The sequence below is a fragment of the Chelonus insularis genome, unplaced genomic scaffold (assembly GCF_013357705.1).
Source record: "Chelonus insularis isolate UGA/USDA-ARS -01 unplaced genomic scaffold, ASM1335770v1 contig_76_pilon, whole genome shotgun sequence".
Taxonomy (NCBI): domain Eukaryota; kingdom Metazoa; phylum Arthropoda; class Insecta; order Hymenoptera; family Braconidae; genus Chelonus; species Chelonus insularis.
This window is the reverse complement of record NW_023276741.1, coordinates 1,149,770-1,169,293: the sequence shown is the minus strand read 5'-3', so window position 1 is coordinate 1,169,293 and position 19,524 is coordinate 1,149,770. Positions and strand designations below refer to the sequence as shown.

Genomic DNA, 19,524 nt, shown 5'->3' with positions numbered 1-19,524 from the left:
ATTTATTGTGGAAAACTAAAATATTGCGTTTGTGAGTTTAGAATTTTGAGTTACGATTTATTGAGAAATATTTTGTAAAGAAATATTCTTTAGTTAGTATGTAAGGTTTATTTGAGCTCCAGAATTGTAACAGGTTAAAGTTTCAGTTGATTCATTTTGAAGATTGTTATAGCGTAAATGATTATTTAATATAGAAATTTACGATGATGATTTGAGTCCCAGTAATTGTTAAAGAAGTCTAATTAAGTAGGATTATTAAAATAAATTCTAGAATTAAAAATATGTTGAATTTGTTTGGAAATTAGAAACATGGCAGGAATTACGCAAGACAACATTTAGGAACTGAAATTAGCTAGGAAATAAATAATTTACAATTTTCTCTTCAATTTTTTTAATCAATAAATAAATTGGATGATTAAAAGTGTAATCTAGCGCACTGCATTATAAAATGAGCTTTAATTTGGGACCAAAATTTGTCAGTACAAATATACATTGGCGGAAAAATTGGAAAACTACGCTTCTATGTATTCAGGTAGAATGAATCAGTCGCATTCTCAAATTTAGCTCAGCCTTAAGATCAAAAATTGACATCTTTAATAAAACTTGCAAAATCGAAGTTAAACTTTGTGTTTCAAAACCTATGTCCTATTCTTGCACAGGTAAAATGAGGTACTTACCTAAAGTTTTTTTCAGGGCGAAGAAGCAAGCTTTTTTCTGGACATATTTGCTCTTCTAACTTAAGCTAAAAGAGAAATTGTTTACGAAAGAAAGTAGGTACGAATGGTAAGTAATAAAACAAGTGAGAGAAAGCTTCAGTAGCATCTTTGCCTGGTAAAAAGAGGATTCAGATCCGACTTTTAGTTTTACCAACTTGCCTCATTTCAAAAACGTGTGCCTGCACAAGCATGGTGGGCTGCAAAAATAGAGAAAAAATAGATAAATGACGGAGCGATAGTAATTAAAGAGCCAAACTTTTAGTGATGTTATTAAAATCTATTACCAGTTACGTAATCTTTAGACATAAGATGTCAACATTGTGAGTCAAATAAAAAAAAATTATTATCATTTTCATAGGTAAAAATTGAGAAAACTAATCATGCGGTTATAAAATCTATTTTTCAAGGAGTTTTTTTAACGATATCTAAATTAAATTTTAATTTAACACAAGTTTATTTTGGTAGGCTTTTAGTTGGTCCATTGTTTACTACAATTTATTTTGATCAGACATATAATTTAAATAACACTAAATTCCACATGTTTGATCAATATGGCTCTTGAACAAACATTTACATTTCAGTCCTTTTATCACATATGAATAGAGATTATATATATATTTGATAATACCTATTATTTACTCTATAGAAAGTGTTTCATCCGTCTGATTATGTCCTAAGCATTAAAATATCAGCAATGATGGTGGGGCCGTTAGGAATCTTCTTTCCATACTAAATAATAAAATGATAAAAATTCAATGAAGCTTTATAAGTTTCTGAAATGTCACTGATGGCTGTCGTGACAACTCGGATAATATAAATGGACCTCCAATTTCGTTTGTGCCGATTATTTATCGGGATCTTACTCTTCTCTGGCCAAATTTGCAATAAAAAAATTCGGATTGAAATTCATATCGCTTGTAATTTTTTTGAAATCTTACTTGAATAATTTTAGATAAGTATTGTTTTATAAATGCACTAATTCATAATTTATAATTATAAGTCATGTTGTATGCAATTATATGGAATTGCGGTGATAAGGTATTTATTCAGTTTGATTGAGGGTTTTCTTCAACTGTACTGATTTATGAATGGTCTCTAGGGGTTATATATGGTAAACTAGTTGATGTTCAAAGGACTGAGTCTACATACACGTACACATGAATATATGATACATATGTGGGTCAGCGTCTGCAAAGTAGTTATTATGAAAATGTAAGATTGTTAAAAATATTCTTTTTTATGAAAACACACTTTTTTTCGATTCTACTTTAGAAAGTTGTTGTAGTAGAACCGATTCTTAGGGCTCGGAGTTCATCTATGATTTTGGCACGTTTTGAAGTATAACATGCATACCGACTAGTTTTCAGAGAAATTTATGAATGTGTGTGAGTGTATGCACGAATGTCAGAGTTTTTCTGATTCCACAACTTTGTTGACAAATGTAGATGTCGACTTCGTACAAATTTTATTCGAGAAATCATCCAATGTCATCCCGTAAAATTAAGGTGGAACGTAGATTTTGGGTAATACTGATGAAAATAGGAGAAAATAATCTTAATGTCATTGAGATCAATTTTTCTTAAAAAAAAAAAGCTTCAACTCCAGGCAAAAGTAGGAACAACCCATAAACAATTTTTTTTCTAATAATCTCCAAAAATTTATGGGATATAAAAAACTTTTTCAACGATAAATTATAAATCCTCCGATTCTACATAAAAACTACCATCTTACCCTTTTCTTTAATAGTTTGTGGAGAAATCATCCCGAAAATGATGAAAGAATATAAATTCTTAAACCAATGAGAAATTTATGGAAAGTTTATCAGTCAACAATACTTTGTCAAACTTCAAGTAGTCAGGACGAAACAAATATTGTTCAAGTTCCAGCCTATTTTCATATCATGAAGTTTTTCAGTCTACTTATAAAAAAAAAGGGAATTCTTTGTTGATCATCTTGAAATTCAGCAATATCTTATGCAGAGACTCTATTGATGAGCGAAAGGTCACTTGAAATGTTGAACTGGTGTTTCAACACTATCATCATGCAAGATATTGGTTATACTTGACTCAAAACTTTATAATAGATAAATGAACGCCAATCAGCACTATTTCTCAGTTTGCAATGTTCATAATAATTACTATATACGCCCAAATTATAATAGAAAAAGGTATTTAGCGCTCATAAGGTTTTTTAATCTTCATGTCTCTTATAACTTCGATATGTCATTATAATATCATGTTGTAAATGATGGAATATATATTCTTCGAGACGAAGAATAGGTTTCCCGAAAGTTTTTCAGTTTTAGAGGAAATTCGAAAAGATATAATTTTGCCAACATTCAATCGTGAGAGAGTAAACGGCATGGCTCAAATAGAATCGTTTGAAATTATGTGTCCACATATACTAAAAAATAGCAATTAAGCTGCTCTTCTACTTTGATCATTATTTAACAAGAATATAATCAACGTAAAGTTATACAGGTAATACGTGGATTGAATTGATTAGCATAATCACATTGATACCATACTCAAATTTCAAGGTCATCGAAAGTGTGAAAGCTGAACGATATAAACATTGATGATTTGGAAAGTTTTTTTAAAATATCAGTATTATTATTACCCATCCCCAACCTATGATTAAGCAAGAGCGTCGGACAAATTAAATGGAATACAGGTAATGATGCCATATGATTGGATTTTTTGATAAATTTGTTGTGAATAAGATACGACAAATAACGACTTTGCAGACGACGCTGTTTTTATACTAGCCTAAATGCCACTATTCATCTTGACATTAAAACATTATTTACCATAACATAAATCCGGTGTCAAATTTTTTAGTAATGAGAAAATATTTTTCTAAATTTATATGATGTTTATTATTCTACTGTTATGTAACTTCAATTGATGAACGATGTTTGAATTGAATCATAATTTCCTTAAAGACATTTAAACATCTAGTTATTTTTAGAGCGTCAAAAAAATATTTAACAACTTACTTATTCATAAAAATTTTCAGACACGTTCTTTTCACGGATGCTAATGTTCATAACAAAAATTGTGTATGTAATACATATCAGATACGGATTTCTTCTTCGGAATCTAACAAGACTTCTTCAAATTGCAAGATTAAAAAAGATTGGAAAATAATCTATCAATTTTTAGACTCAGATTAATTTGTATGATGGTTTCGTTACATTTTGTTTATGCACTTTTATCTTTTACTTAATCCTACGATGATTTCTAACAACATTCAAGAAATTACTTAATTCAAAGTCATTCATTCAGATGCCTCGACCATTTACGATGAAGTTTTACATTTATATGAATCCAAATCGATTCTTTTTTTGTCGTTTTCAACATGCTAAAGTTTTCGTTGATACAAAATATTTAGACCATTATATACAATATCAATTATTGTCAAAAAATCATAACTACTTTAGACTGGTTCGGAGCATAGGTGGTTTTTTTTAATTGGTCGAAAGATTTTTCTCTGTTTCTTCAACATGAGAAATGAATTTTGATTATTATTACAGTTCTGTACTTGGACTAAGCTTGTTTTGAATGCTCCATTCGTTAATGAACTGACAGATGATTTCATGTTTTTATCTGTTGATTGATTATCCTTCCATGGCGTCGTAAGATAGGATAGTCTCTGAAACAATAAATTATATACGTTATTCGAATTCAGGTGTCGGAAATATTTTGTACACAATAATTATGGATGATTAGATGTAATAGCAATGTTATTCGATATTTAATTATTCAATTCCAATAATAGTGAGATAAATGTTTAGAATAAATCTCAAAGAAAAATTTTGGAGCTGTATGTTTCATTATTACCTCAATAAAAGTCCCAGGTGTAACGATTAATTGAATTATCGCTATTCCAGGGATCATACTGACGGAAGACGAAGCAATAATCCATCCAACGATATTTGCCCACTGAGGATATGTGTAGTCTTCAAACGATAATGGCTCGTAACCCATCAAGCCATAAATGATAATAAACTTAACATACAAAAATTTATCTTTCATTATATGCATGATAAATTGCTAATTAATGTAGCATATAATTGTAAAAGACGAAATTGAATAATAATTAGTTGTATAATGAGAATGTCTTACAATAATGAATAACGGAGCAATAAATTTCCAGCACACACGCCAATAGAATCCTGGTGAGGAGCCAACCATGTCTTTGATATCATCACAGAATCTGTCGGTTCCGTAAATCCAACTCACTGCGATCGACTCTGCGAAAACAGCAAAGAGCATTGAGTAGCCCGCTGCATAGCGATCAAGTAAGTGAAATACGTAGAATCCTCCCTAGATATGTGTTTGGTGATACATTAGATTAAAAATTAGATTTTATTAGTCAATTAATCGATTAAATATATGCTTACTTGTGAGCATGAAGCAAGACCAATCAAAAAATAAAATGAAAACAGACATGCGACGAATATTTCTCGATGATTGCCTATGATTGGGAATTCGTCACTCAACGCAGTTATAATTGCTTCTGAACCACCGAACTAAAACATAAATTGCGATTTAAGTAAACTAAGATGATCAGCATTGAGAAATTTCAATAATACAATAAAAATGAGCATCAAAAGACACTTGACGGTGAAGAAGAACTACAGTCCTGTAGTTAATTTTTGAAATTTGCGAATTTATTATAATTTTTTACGAAAGCTGCTATAGATGCCGGAAAATGTTTTATAAAAATGCTGTAGATTTATACATTATCGTATATTAACGTACATACGTTTGTTGGCATTTTTTCCGTTTCCAATATCTCAAGAACGGATTAAAGAATCGACTTTAACAAAAATTATACAAAGAAAATTATTATACAGAAGATCTAAGCGAAATGTCTACGAATCTTTTCAGACCATTCTTTCTTTTATACCGAAAGAACTAACAAGGATGGACTATTTAAAATAATTTTAAGTGAAAGAATGAAAACCATTTTTATCAATAATGACAATACTGACTAGTCATTACTAGGACATCATTCAAAGCAAAATATATAATTTATAATATTTTATTGTTTTTTATTAGCATAACATTTAACCTATGAGTATAAAGAATGTAATCACCAAGTTTTCTGTTAATACTTCACAAAAAAATAGTCCGGAAACCAAACAAAGTAACAAAAATAATCTGATACAGCGTGTAGTGATAGACATACAAGTACAGGTAAGTATTCCTGTAGTGTACTGCATGCGTGATTGTCCGTGAGGCACTATGGTGTCGCCGCCAGACCAGCTTCGCGCCCTAAAACCCAATGCTAATTATACTGGACCACTGTTTAGACTGATAAATTCGTTTATGGTTTTTCGTGATACACTAATTGTGACGACTGCAGATCGGACCGTGTGATTTGTCTGGAACTAACTGACATTACAAGTGCTTGACCGCGTGCTTGTTGGCGTTACCAGGGCCGTAGAGTTGTCTGCTGAGACATGAAGAAAATACTTTCTATTTGTCCAGTGAGTTGACTTGAGCACCGGTGGACGAGTCCGGTATTAGAGTATTTTAAATATTTTTACTGTACTTACTAGTTGTGTTTGTAGTTTACTTACAAAGAAACTTCGCAAGTTAAAAATAATGGACTACGTATTTTGGTTTTCTGCTAAAAGACATTTTAAAAAGGTGAAAATCACCTCAAACTTGCATGTACACATTTTTTTAAATCGAAAATAACAAAAAAATCTATAACTCAAAAACTTGGAATGTATTTTTACTCTTTGAAGGTGTCAATATGTAAAACATATGCTCAACCTGAGAGACTTTAAGTTCCTCTTTTTAGTCCTAGCCTTTCGACCAATAGACAGGGATGGAGGGATCTTCGATAGAGAAAGTGAAAATGTGTGATTTTATATAAAAAAACAATAACAAAATTTATTGAACGAAAATTATTGGAAAATTATAACAACAATTTAAACGTTACCAACAGATGATTTCTTTTACTCTGGTCTAGATGAGTTATAATTTATTGGCCCTCAGTTGATGCTCCAAGCAGCGCAATATACATTTTTACCGGCAAATTAATTTAAATATTAATTAAAAAAATAACTTAACGATCAAATAAACTTTATACGAAAATTTACAAAATTTGGAATATTATCAAAACAATGTTCAAGACAAAACAAGAGATACGATTTCAAGAGATGTTCCACGACGATCTGATCTCGATCTTACTTGTTCGACAACTGACTGATGCATCAAACTTTACGTATTTATTCAGTCAAATGTGACCTAATTAGAAGTCCCTTGCTACAGGCGCGCACAAGTCCCTTCACATGGTCTTCCCCTTTTTGGGAAGCTAACGCTCTTCTTACATCACGTACTCTTTTTTTAAAATTTTATTGCTTTTCCCACGTGAGTTTCCCAAAAGCAATAAAACATCTAAAAGATGGCTTCCTCAACTATTCTTCGGAACCATTTCTATTTCAACGAAATCTCAGGAAAACTTAAAGGGAAATAACGTGAGTAGTAATCGTTAACCTAAATCCTTAAGTTTTATTGCTATTCATTTTCGCTTTTCTTAAAATATGTTTTCAATAATTATGTGAAATACTTAAAATACATTTAGACATAACAAATTATAAATTCTTTTTTTATATGACGAGCTTTAATCAAAAGAACATAAAAATTTACGAAATATGTGGCTTTGCAATATTTAAAATGACATCAAAATCGATGCCACAAAAAATATTCCTTTTTTTCCAGATTTCTATGAAAGCGAAGAAAATACATTATTCATTTATTGTACGTATTCTATAAGTGATAATCATTATAAAAATGTTCGAACCGCAATGATTTTTTTACTATGTACAACGGATAATGGCAATATTTTTACATCCTGAAATTCCACAGTGAAACTCACAGTCAAATACAAATAAAGTAGACTGGATTTTTTAATTCACCTGAGTTAATGAATGTATAACTACTTTTAAACTATGAATGACGGAAAAGATCAATATACTGCGAAGACGAGGGCTGATTATGAGTCAGTGATTGTAATTCAATATCATTATTTCTGAAGTTCAAATTTAAATTACTTCGTTGTCATAGGAAACTGTCAAAAAAATGCCTTACAGAATTTTTCTATATTGTAAACCCAAAGACTTAATGATTAAATTTGTTCAATAGCCCTTTTAGAAAACATCATAATTTTAACTTCTTTATTCGGTGATTTGACAGAGGTGACGACTTCTGAATAATATTCAGTCCACAAATTAATCAGAAGTGAACTTTTTTTCCAGAAGTATATCCTTCAACTAGCTTTCAAAGTGTTCTAAAAAAAATTAGTATGTAAACTTTTAGAATATATTGTAAAATAAAACCTAATAACAACTTCGGAAAATAAATTAATGAAAGAAAAAGTTTATTAAATAATGACAGTAATGAATTTAAAACGAAGTATCCGTGCGGTCAACTCAAGTCTCAGTCAAAAACTGGAGACAAACGAACTCTCCCCTTGTTGCTATAAACAATCTAATCGTCGAGCAATCGTCGTTAACTAACAAACTGTCGTGAGTCTAATAGTCATTGAATAGCGACATATAAATATTTTACAATATTATTACCTTCCCGTTAAAAAGTTATTCTAATTGGGTGGATTGGTGAAATTTGGATTTTCATTTAATCTCCACGTTTCAAGATATTTGTATGCATGTATGTATGTATGTATGTATGACGTCAGCATTTTTTTTGTTTTCGATATCTTAAGAACAGATCAAGATATCAACTTCAACGAAAATTAATTCGAAAAATATTATTACAAAGGAGATCTGAAAGAAATTTGAACAAATTCGATCGAACCGTTTATTTTATAGCAAAATGACTAATAAAAAATGAAAAGATTAGCTGTTTAAAGTACTTTTGAGCCTAACAGTAACAATTAAATTCAAAAATTAAGTCGATATTGACTAGGCATTATTGTTTACAACCAAATATGACTCTTAACAATTACGCATTGTTTATAACAATCTGAATTTGTTTTAAACAATCGAAAATTGTATTCATTGAATAGGTACTGTGTAAATCACATGTATTTGGATGTTTTCAACAAACATTGATTACAACTATTTAAATTTGTTATAAACAATTACTAATGGGAGGTTCGTCGTGTTAGCACAAACAAAGTGTGCTCAGACCTATTGTTAATATAACATTTAAATTGAATTTTTTACTTGAAGTAACTTTCCCAATTTTCAATATTTCCACGTGTAGAACAAGATTTTCAGTTACTTTTTTAAACCCAAGAGAAAAGGGAATAAAGAGTTTTTCATCAACTAATATCTGAGCTGAGCTAAAGTTCTCTATGAATGTACTTCTGATTGAGACCACTTTTATAGTTTATAAAAAATTGCATTATTATAAATGATTACAGTTTTATTCACATCGTGTCACATTTTTAAGAACTCAGTTTCAATCAACGAAATAATTTTCGTCAGAAAAACTCAAATTCATTATGTAAATTTCGTTTTCGATTTTTCATTACAAATTGAATTTTTATAAACATTATTTAACATTCATATGAAATCTCAGAGCGTGAATCATTCGAATGAGATCACTCAAGTAGATAGACTATGAGAGTTCTACCACACCTTTTTTTTTTTAGAGGGTTGTGGTAGAACTCTTATAGCTGTGGACGCATGGAGTGGGGATGAATATCATAGTAGAACTCTCATAGCTGTAGACGTCAAAAGGAGGGGGGGGGTTCTTAGGTTTTATTGAGGCGGGGGGTCGGGGGAGGATTCCTGAGGTAAGGTGTCAAACATGGATGGGGAAATCTTACTGAATAATCAATGAGGTGTTCATCAAAGTGTAGGTATGCCTTGTCTCGGTATGTGGACAACGGGGAAATCTTACTAAATCACCTGGATTCTTTAAACTTGACAACTAAAGCTAATGTGATGCATTTACCTGCAGATGCATTATCTTACGTTGCTATGAAATCGAGAGAAATGCACCGTGGGAAACATCGATTGAAAAAAATACCTTGCAGCTAATACGATGCATTAACCTGTAGCTGCATAATCTAAAGTTGCAATAAAATCTGGAAAAATGTCCTGTGGAGGAAAACACGAGTAGGGAGGAAGAAAGTGAGGAGTAAGGCCTACCCTGCATTTATTGGGAGATTTGTTTATAAAAATCACCAGTCTTGCTTCAGACATAAGTCTTCTAGAATTGCATTATAAATATGAAAAAGTTGTTGATAAGTGATCAGTTTTACAAGTTAAACATTCAAAATAGACGTGCGTTAAATCAAACTTTATGTGAAAAAATTAAACAAAATGTGCTAGAAGTGTATTTAGGATTAAAAAAAAAACCAGGAAACATTGCTGGTGGATTCGCTTCATTTTTATTGGGATACACTGATACTTATACAGATATCGATTATTAGATTATTCATTATGAATGTTTAATAAATATTGATGATAAAGAACAACAAAATGACTACTACAAAATCAATCGATACCCCGAGGCGTAAAAATTGAACTTATTTTAATCTTATTCACCGTGTTTTAACATTTAATTTTAGTTTGAAATCATGAACCTACAGGTTTATTTTATATAATAAAAATTGCGCTAACTTTAAACTGGTAAACCTGCATAATTCCACTATCAGGGCTTAAGGTTCAACTTAGGTTATTCATTTTCAGAATAATAGAACGTAATTAGTTTGGATTCAGGTTCATTAGGGCCAAAGTAGTTTCATAATTAAATATACTTTTTTAGTTTATTAAGCGTGAATATAGGGTCATATAAAAAAAATTTTAGGGTATTTAGTTCAATTTTAGTTTATTCATGTGTAAACGAACATTTCATGCAAAAATACATTTTTTTTTAATAAACTTCCAAAATCACTTTTCTATTATTGTTAATCAATCTTTCTTTCCGTATCCTCTTTGATTTAAAGCAATATGGTTAATATAATCGACGTACTCCGATCTTTTTACTGGATACAATGGTGGATTTTGTTGGCTATTTAACTTATTTATCCATCCTAGAAATTAACCATGCGTAAGTAATTATACCTAATTATTCAACTATTCATCATATTTTTAGAAATAAATAGTATGAAAACATGTAACATGCTACTGTAGTATTAAAATCTATATTTACCAAATAATCCCTTAAAAAGTTCTTTATCAATTCCTGGCCTTCCTGACTCTTTTCCTGTAGCACAAAAATAACAAATGTTTTTTCCGTAAACTTCTTCAAGTAGGTCTTTTACAACAACCTTCCAATTGTTGTTTCTAAGGTAATTAGATTCAAGTACTGCTATCAAAGAAGGTAATAGATAAAACTTGCATCCTGGAAATATTGTCACCTGTTGATTTGAAAAATGATTTATTTGATAGAAAATATACAGATATTCAAATACATCTATTTATATACATATATATTTTCAAATACCTTATTTTTAGAAGGCTGCACAAACAGTTCAGGTGTTGTAAACGATGCGTTATTTTCAGTTTGTTTGGGTTTTGTTGACGTTTCCACTTGTGTTTAAATGCTTTATATAGATGTTCCAGAAGCTTCACATTATCTTCTGTTACTGTAATAATTAATGAAACATACAACAATTGATATCTATATTTTATTACGAGTATTGTACAAGCAATATCTAACTCACTTTCTCGTAAAGGTAATTTTTTAACAATCTTATCATATTCATTCCGTTGGTTCGAGATGTTGTTCTCTGATTCCGATAAATCGATTTGATCATCAGCTCGATCTACTATTTGTTGTTGAAGTTCATGTGAATGGTTCGTAGTTGATGATGATGTTGTTGCTACAGCAATATAATGTTCTTCTTGATTTTCAACTTTCCTCATTTCCGATGAGTTAGTGATAGTTGATATATTTTCTATAATTCTACTTTCTGTTGGTAGTGCATCTTTAATATAAGTGGAGGATTGTACATTGTTCATCTGTAAATTTATCGTTTCTTGATGATTGTGTACAGTATCTGTCTCTCTTACATCTTTTATTGTAATTAATTGTTGAGAAGAAATAGTTCTAGAATTTGAAATTGTACAATTCGGCGTAACAACTTGAATCTGTGATGGGACACTTAAATCCGTTAACTGATAATCATAAGTTGAAAATTGTTCTGTAGATGGAACATACTGGATGTTCGACAAATCAATTGGATTGTTGTAAAAATGATCATGACTTGAAGGAGCTAGTAAGGAAGATGTAACAACAGAATTGTGCATATTTTCAGTATCATGATTTATGACACTTTGACTTGGCGCAATAATAGAATTTGACTCAATATTGTCATCAATCTGTTGTTGAGGAGCTTTTTCAGTTATTATTGATAAAGTAGCTGTTGCATTGATACTTCACTGAGGTGCATTTGCAAGACTGGTTCTTTCTTTCATGAAAATAGATGACGTAGAGCTTATTTCTTCTTCAATTCTTGGATTCACAACCTTTTTTATTTTTTTATTTAGAATTGTTTTTGAAAATGGTTTTGTCAGTTGAATTTCAGACACTTCTGCATTGTTAACCTCATTGTTTTCAATTATTGAATCATGAATCATTTTCAATTTTTTGGATTGATATCCTGATGAAGTTGATGAGGATGATGAGGATAATGAGGGTGACATTGATGGCTGATTTTGAGCTCTTTCCATATTTTCTACCTCACTATTTGAGTTTACAGGATTCAATTTTTTTTCCAAATACTCCTTGTCGTCTATGAACACAACAAAAAATAAGTAGTTTCCTATAATGCGAATAATCAATGTGATATTTTATCATAAGTTGAATCGTGAATCACTTATCATATAAACTTTGGTGTACAGAACTGATCATAATTTTAAATATATCCAACATACCACTTATTTTCAATAGCTTTACATCATTTCCATCTAATGGAAAGATATTACCAATTCTGCGGTACTTAAGTTTTATTTTTGATAAAAATATCACAAGATTTTTTTTATCTTGTAAACACCAAATAAGTGCAAACTGTCTCTTGCCACGAACCATTTTCTGGTTTTTAAATTATTATTATAAACACTTCACTTTATATATTTTAATATCTGTATCATTTGTTAAGTATAAAAAACGACGTACATAGGCGAACTGCGTAGTTGTATTTCGCTGTTGTTATGTGAAGTCGCCATATTGATCACGTGATCGAACCAACGCTGTAGGACTTTCCCGTGACAGAGGGGTCTAACGGAATAAAAAATGGCGGAGTACACAGGTAAAGTTACAATTTCTTATAGGATACAGCGATTGGTCTAGGTTTTATAAAAAGGCGTTGATTGGTTGAGTACATAACCTCTCTAGGTGGCACTGATGGCAAGTGATATCATATGAATAAGAATTTGTGTCGTCTATCAGTGCAAAATCTCCTGTAAAATTGTTATTCATTCAAATATCAAATAACTATCATATATTAAGAACGAATCATCGTTTTTTTTTGTTGAAACATATTTATTTGTTTATTTACAATGTCGCGCAAACAAATGAAAAATTTAGGAAACGGAAAATTTAAAGTTCGTTTAAATCCATTAGTTAATATTTATTGTCGTGAACGTGATGAAATGAATAATATTCCAGATAATATGGATTTCCCACAGCCACCGAATGAAGAAATACCTCCAATATTATTATTGTAAGTACAATAATAATAGTACCTATCTATTTTTACAACTATGTTTTAAATTTATTTATGTTACAATAATATTTAAAAATTTTTTTTGTACATTTGATAAGGGGTGAAAATCAAATTGCACCTATAAATTCACCTAATAATGATCGTGGACCTATTATGGAAAGCTACCAAGACGAAGTGCCTAATATAGATATGCCTGATGTAGAAAATAACAATGACCAACAAGAAGTAGCACCTGAAATTAAGGAGCCTGATGCAGAAATAATGCCTAACGCAGATGAAGTATTCAATATGCTGTTAGAAGCAAGATACGAGGAACTTGGGGAACATATGTAAGAAAATCTATATTCAAATTCAATCCATCGACTAATTAACTTTTTATTTACAACATATTGTATAATAAATATTACTTTTCTCTAGATTGGTGGGAGAATTATTACATGATCATCATAAAATTCATCTTGATTTGCCATCCAATGAAAATTTCAACCGTGTCGAAGAGGAGCCTAATATATTTGAAAACATTGTAGAAGAAAATGATAATTATTATGACGATGAAGACGAACCTGAAAATGATAGAAGTAATGTTGAGCAAAATATACCTCTTTATACTGGTGCTGAAATTACAGTTCATGAGAGTATGGTAACTATACTATCAATGTGCTTGAAACATAATTTATCAAATTCTTGCATTGAAGACCTGATAGATGTAGTGGAAATGCATTGTTTGAGCAGTGAATTGCAAAAAAATAATCTGAAAAAATTTCAAAATTACTTCAAATTATGTGGAGAAAATTATAAAAAACATTTTTATTGTTCATTATGCCACAATAAATTGGGAAGTGTGCAAGATACATGTGAAACATGTAATTGCGATTGTAATTTTGAATTTTTTGCGGTAATCAAACAGGTTATTAATGACAATGTATATATAGCAGAAGGTAATCACTTTACATATGATAGCAATGGTTTTATTCATACTTGTCATGATTCCAACTATTTCCATGGAATTAAAATTGATAATATTATTACATCGTGTATATATATATATAAATATAAACCAAATACGATATTTTGTTAGTCCGATAAATGATAAAGAATCAGAATAATTATAAAAATATAAGAAAATTGTGTAACTCATTTATAAATCATTACTATAAGGCGATTTTTATGCAAATATAATTATTTACATCACAAATAATGATTTGGAATTTTTTTGTCATAAAGTTTCACTGTTTGTCGTTTATAAATTGTCGGACATGAATTATACAGAGTTCGTGAAATATAATTTTCATATTCAATATTTGAAATAAATAAATAATTAATAATTAGTAATCTTTTATTGAAATTATTCAAATAAAAGTAGAATATGCAATGTTAAGACAGGCCCAATTTCAACTAAAATTTCTAATTTGTATCCAAATGAACATACTGTAATTAAACTAATCAGCCTTAACTGCAATTACCTGATAGTAGGTTATTTAAATTGATTTTACGATCATTTAGAACGTTTAGTATGAAAAAAAGTTCATTTCAGTTTGAGCAGTTTCAAAACAAGTTCAATTTTTACGCCTCGGAACATTTATAATTGTAACACTCATCATATTCCTGATATAAATGTATTTATGCATGTATTTAATCATCAAAGGACATCTTCACAAGTCATTTATATACAAGTTACAAAAGAAACATTTGATACGTTGTTTAAGAATGATCAAATATTTATCGAGTCATATTTTAAATTAATTGATTTGATGTTCGATATTACTATATGTAAAAAAGGAATATAACCATTTAGTGGATATTATTTTGATATCAATAAAAGCAAGAATTATAATTTTCAAACTAAAAAACGTCAAAAAAAGACTCTCAACGTATCATAAATTATGAAACATCTGAATCACTGGTCGCTATGTGTTGCAGAATATTAAGCAATATAAATTGACGAAAAAAGTGGTCATCATTACCATCGTCATAATATTAAATAAAAAAATTTAATTAAAGTTTCATTTTTTGAATGTAATTGAAGCTGAAATTTTTAATAATGGAGAACATAGACTGTCGCAAAAAAATTATACATCATAGATTAAAAGTGGATAATAACCGCAATCATCAGAATCAAGGAGTAATTGATGATTTCTTGCATGGCATCGATAAAGAAACAAGTTTTTTTGGAGGAATCATAGGGTGAAATGGTGGATCAGTTAAACGAGACAAACTCACATTATTCGCAATTTAGAATCATAATATTGAGAAGCTTGAATGCCTCAAATTCGAAATATTATATAATCGATCGCGGAAACGACGTCCGGACTTATTTGAAATAATGAAAATATTAGATTGTCTTCAGCATGATGAATTGAACGTTCGTAGGGGTAAATCAACTCCTAGAATTGCTCATTGTCCTGGAAAGAAAGAATCCGCTTTTAATCAATTTCATTTTGGAAATATTTAATAATTATAATTTTGAAAAAATGTATATGTTAATGTTTTTATAAATATGTATTGAGAAAATGTATCAAGTAGTGTATATAATTTTTTCCTTCTTCAAATAAATTGTAAGATTAATGATATGTATGCTTTTGAATTATTTTTATAATAAAAAAGAAATCTCTAATCCTAAAATATTTATAAGATTTTTTTTTTTTTAAATACAACTTTTTTTTTTTTTTTAATTTTTTTATTTGTTTATAAAAATATGAACGATTACAATTTTTGAAATAAAACTCAAATATAAACACATAATTATATATTTTTCAAATCAATTTACTAATTCGTCCACTTAATGGTTTATATTCAACTATTCTATCATGTAAAATTAAACAGTATGCAGTTGTACCCAGGGGAAACACTCCAGTAGCTTCAAATTCAAGACGAACATCGACTGGTCCTGCTTTAATAGATTCATTTTGTCTTGAACTATCTATTACAATGAATGGTCCTCTTTTCATAAAATTTCCTTTATTTAAGTATGGTCTTTTAATATTTTTACTATAATAGAATGAATAAAAATTCATATACATTTCATACAAAAGTGCATATTTACTATTTAAAATATCAATATTTTTGTTAGCATATGGATATCGCTGTGAATTTGAATAAACAGCAAAATTTTTAATTTTACAATGATCAAATATATCAGCGCGTTTTGATAATTGATTTTCAAGTTCTGTTTGTAATGGAAATATAATATATCTTGGCTTCTCTAGTTGATTTGTTGTCTTCACAAAGCAGATGTGTTTCGTTGCTACAGATAAAGATGGATATTCATATAGCTCCCATGATCTGAAGGGTATCGATATCGATGGATCTTTACTTTACACCAACCATTCAATTTTATCAAGAGTAATTTTTACATGTTCTGCTGCTGTCGATGCCGCATCAGCTATTTCAATTTGATGTATTGCATTCAAGTCAATGTTTGCTCTTATGAGTATTAGCTTATGTCTACAGTTAACAATAACTTGTTTATAATCCTCAGCAAATCCAAATAATAATTTTAATGGTATGATGACGTCAAAATTTCCATTAGAATCACATAGTTTAATATTATCAAGTACCATTCCACTGTTTTTCAAAGAATATTTTTGCTCTGGTGTAAATGATGGAAATCCATTCATGAGTGTTGTAATGCCCATATTTTTACTACGATCAATTTCAACTCCATTAAATTCGTATCTCATTCCTTCAAATAAGAAACAAGCAAACATTGTTGCAAGTAAAGATTTGTTTGATGTAGCACTCTCATTGTCTTTTGTGAATTTACCAGTGATATGAATTGAACTTTTACATGGTAAAATACATAAATCTTGATGTTGTACAGCCATACGTATCTCATCATTGTTTTTATATAATGATGAACCATATGGCTGATAGGCGTGAATCTCATAATGAGATGTAGATTTATCTTGAACAATTTTTTTATTAATTTTTAACGCCGTCGCCTCTGTGGTATTAAGCATGACAAAATGAATTTAAATTTAACAATTTTTAAAATAAGTCTAAACCAAGACTTTCCCGGAACAGAGTGTTCTGAGGAGTCAGTTGTTTCACTGTTCTCCTCTTCTTTTTCGTCCTCTACGGTTGAGATGTTGCTCGTTTGATTGTCTCCTTTAAACTGTGTACATTTGCGTATTGTTGATGGTTATTATAACTTTGTTCTCCCAAATGACCATCATAAACTATTATCATTATATACTCTTTAAATGTAACCTTACAGTGACTGATTCATATCGATTATTAATTATTTTTCGTCTGGATCAACATTGTATGAGCAAATTGATTATTTATGTATGCACCACTTGTAATATTACACTTTACACATATTACATTAACACTTAATATTGATGTTGGTTTTTCTGATTCATATACTTCTCCTGCTTTATAAATATTTCGTTCAAAACCTAGTAATGCATCGATAGAATCTTCAGATGTGAAGTCAACAGCTGATTTTTCGCTATATAATTCGGTGACAAGTGTACTTCTTTTAACTCCCAATAAAAGATTTAATTGAGTATCTGTCGCAATTAGAAATATGTGAATATATTTAAGATCATAAGTACGAGTTAGAATTCTAATTGTACGCCATTTGTCTTTCATTTGATATCAAAATTTATCGTTGCCTTCATATATGTTTGGAATTAAATTAAATGTAAGAAAATCAATAAGTCCAAGAACATAATTTTTTGTAGGTGATAATTCAATTGGAGGAAAATATGAAACTTCTAACAATAATGAATGCCCAGTAAGTGCTAATATCAAAGGGTCACTCATAGTGTTAACTGTATAATACTTAAAATGTAAATGAAATAAAATTTTTTCTACATCATATTTATAGCTGATCATTCAAGAATTCTAAACATATATGTCCACAGTTAGTTGTATTATAATCTTGATATTTTCTATAATTATATAACATATGATTAACGTTAAAGTAATTTACAAGTTCCTTCTCCTGATTTATATCGATTCAGATATGCTCCTTTTCCAGTTGAATATCGATTCAAACAAGCGCCTTCACCAATAGCTATAGCAAGTAACACTATTATATCAACTGATAAATGAAAAAAACATCTCACCTAAAATACCATTATTGAACGATGATAATGTAAAAATATCAATGAATGAAAGACAATATGTCACCTCGAGAAAGAGAAAATTCAATCGTCAGAAGCTGGATATTTTCTCTATTTATAACGATAACAAAAAAATTTTACCCAAAATTTACTCAAAATTTTTATGATATATTAGTCAAAAATTGAGTATCTTTTATTTGTGTAGTGGCTACCGCATAGTTTATACGTTACAATAAAACAAAATGAGTATCAATCGTCATGGTCAATATTGGTCTCCTAGTTACAATCAACTTTAGGGCTTTCCGGGAAATGGTTTCAAATTAACTAAGGATAATAATTATGATATTGATGGTGAAAAATTGTTTATTATAGGTGATGCTATAGATTGAAGCGATGCTGTGTCATTAAAAATTTTAAATGATACTTCTGAATAATTGAAAAAGCAAAATCAATTACTTGATAATAGAGTAAAAGGACTCGATAGAAAAACAACAGATATAGCATTTAAAGTTAAAAATGATGTAGCCGCATCAGTTAAAAATACAATAGAAATACATACATCTTCTACAGCAAATTTAATCAATACAATAAATTCAAAGTTAACAGCACTTCAAACCAAGTTGGATGAATTAGAAATGATATTTAAAAAAGGTATATATTCTGAAGTATAGTCAGAAACTAATCATTCGTGTGTTAACTTTTGTAGTGTTTTTTTTTCTGAAAAAATAAGCATGCATCGTCTTAAAGAGCGTTGGGAATCTACTCCCGGTCTAGTGAGAGGGCCTCCTGGAATTTATTTCCAATTAACTAGTGACGATCAGTTTGATATTGATGGAAAACGGTTGTGCAATATAGCTGATCCCATAGATTCAAATGATGCAGCATCATTAAAAAGTGTTAATAATATTGTGCATCAAGAATTTAAAAACTTGTGTGGAATACTGTTGGCAGATTTGAATGAAGCAATAGATTTATCGCATGATGAAACATCTTTATTGAGAGAAACTATGTCTACTTTAAGAGAACAGATAAACGACATAGAAGATTCAGTATCTGGTGAAATATCATTATCA

General features: G+C 29.6%; 1 protein-coding gene across 1 annotated transcript in view; it reads right to left on the bottom strand.

Annotated features, from left to right (window-relative positions):
* Positions 1–1,169: 1,169 nt before the first annotated feature.
* Positions 1,170–19,524, bottom strand: part of DAT (Sodium-dependent dopamine transporter) — a 212,742-nt gene continuing 194,387 nt past the window's right edge. Inside the window, exons 9-12 of the mRNA XM_035090267.1 lie at positions 5,122–5,250; positions 4,844–5,044; positions 4,559–4,726; positions 1,170–4,370 (exon numbers count right to left, since the gene is read on the bottom strand). Coding sequence (XP_034946158.1) covers positions 4,155–4,370; positions 4,559–4,726; positions 4,844–5,044; positions 5,122–5,250 — 714 coding nt within the window. The 3' untranslated portion in view covers positions 1,170–4,154. The remainder of the gene's footprint in view (positions 4,371–4,558; positions 4,727–4,843; positions 5,045–5,121; positions 5,251–19,524) is intronic.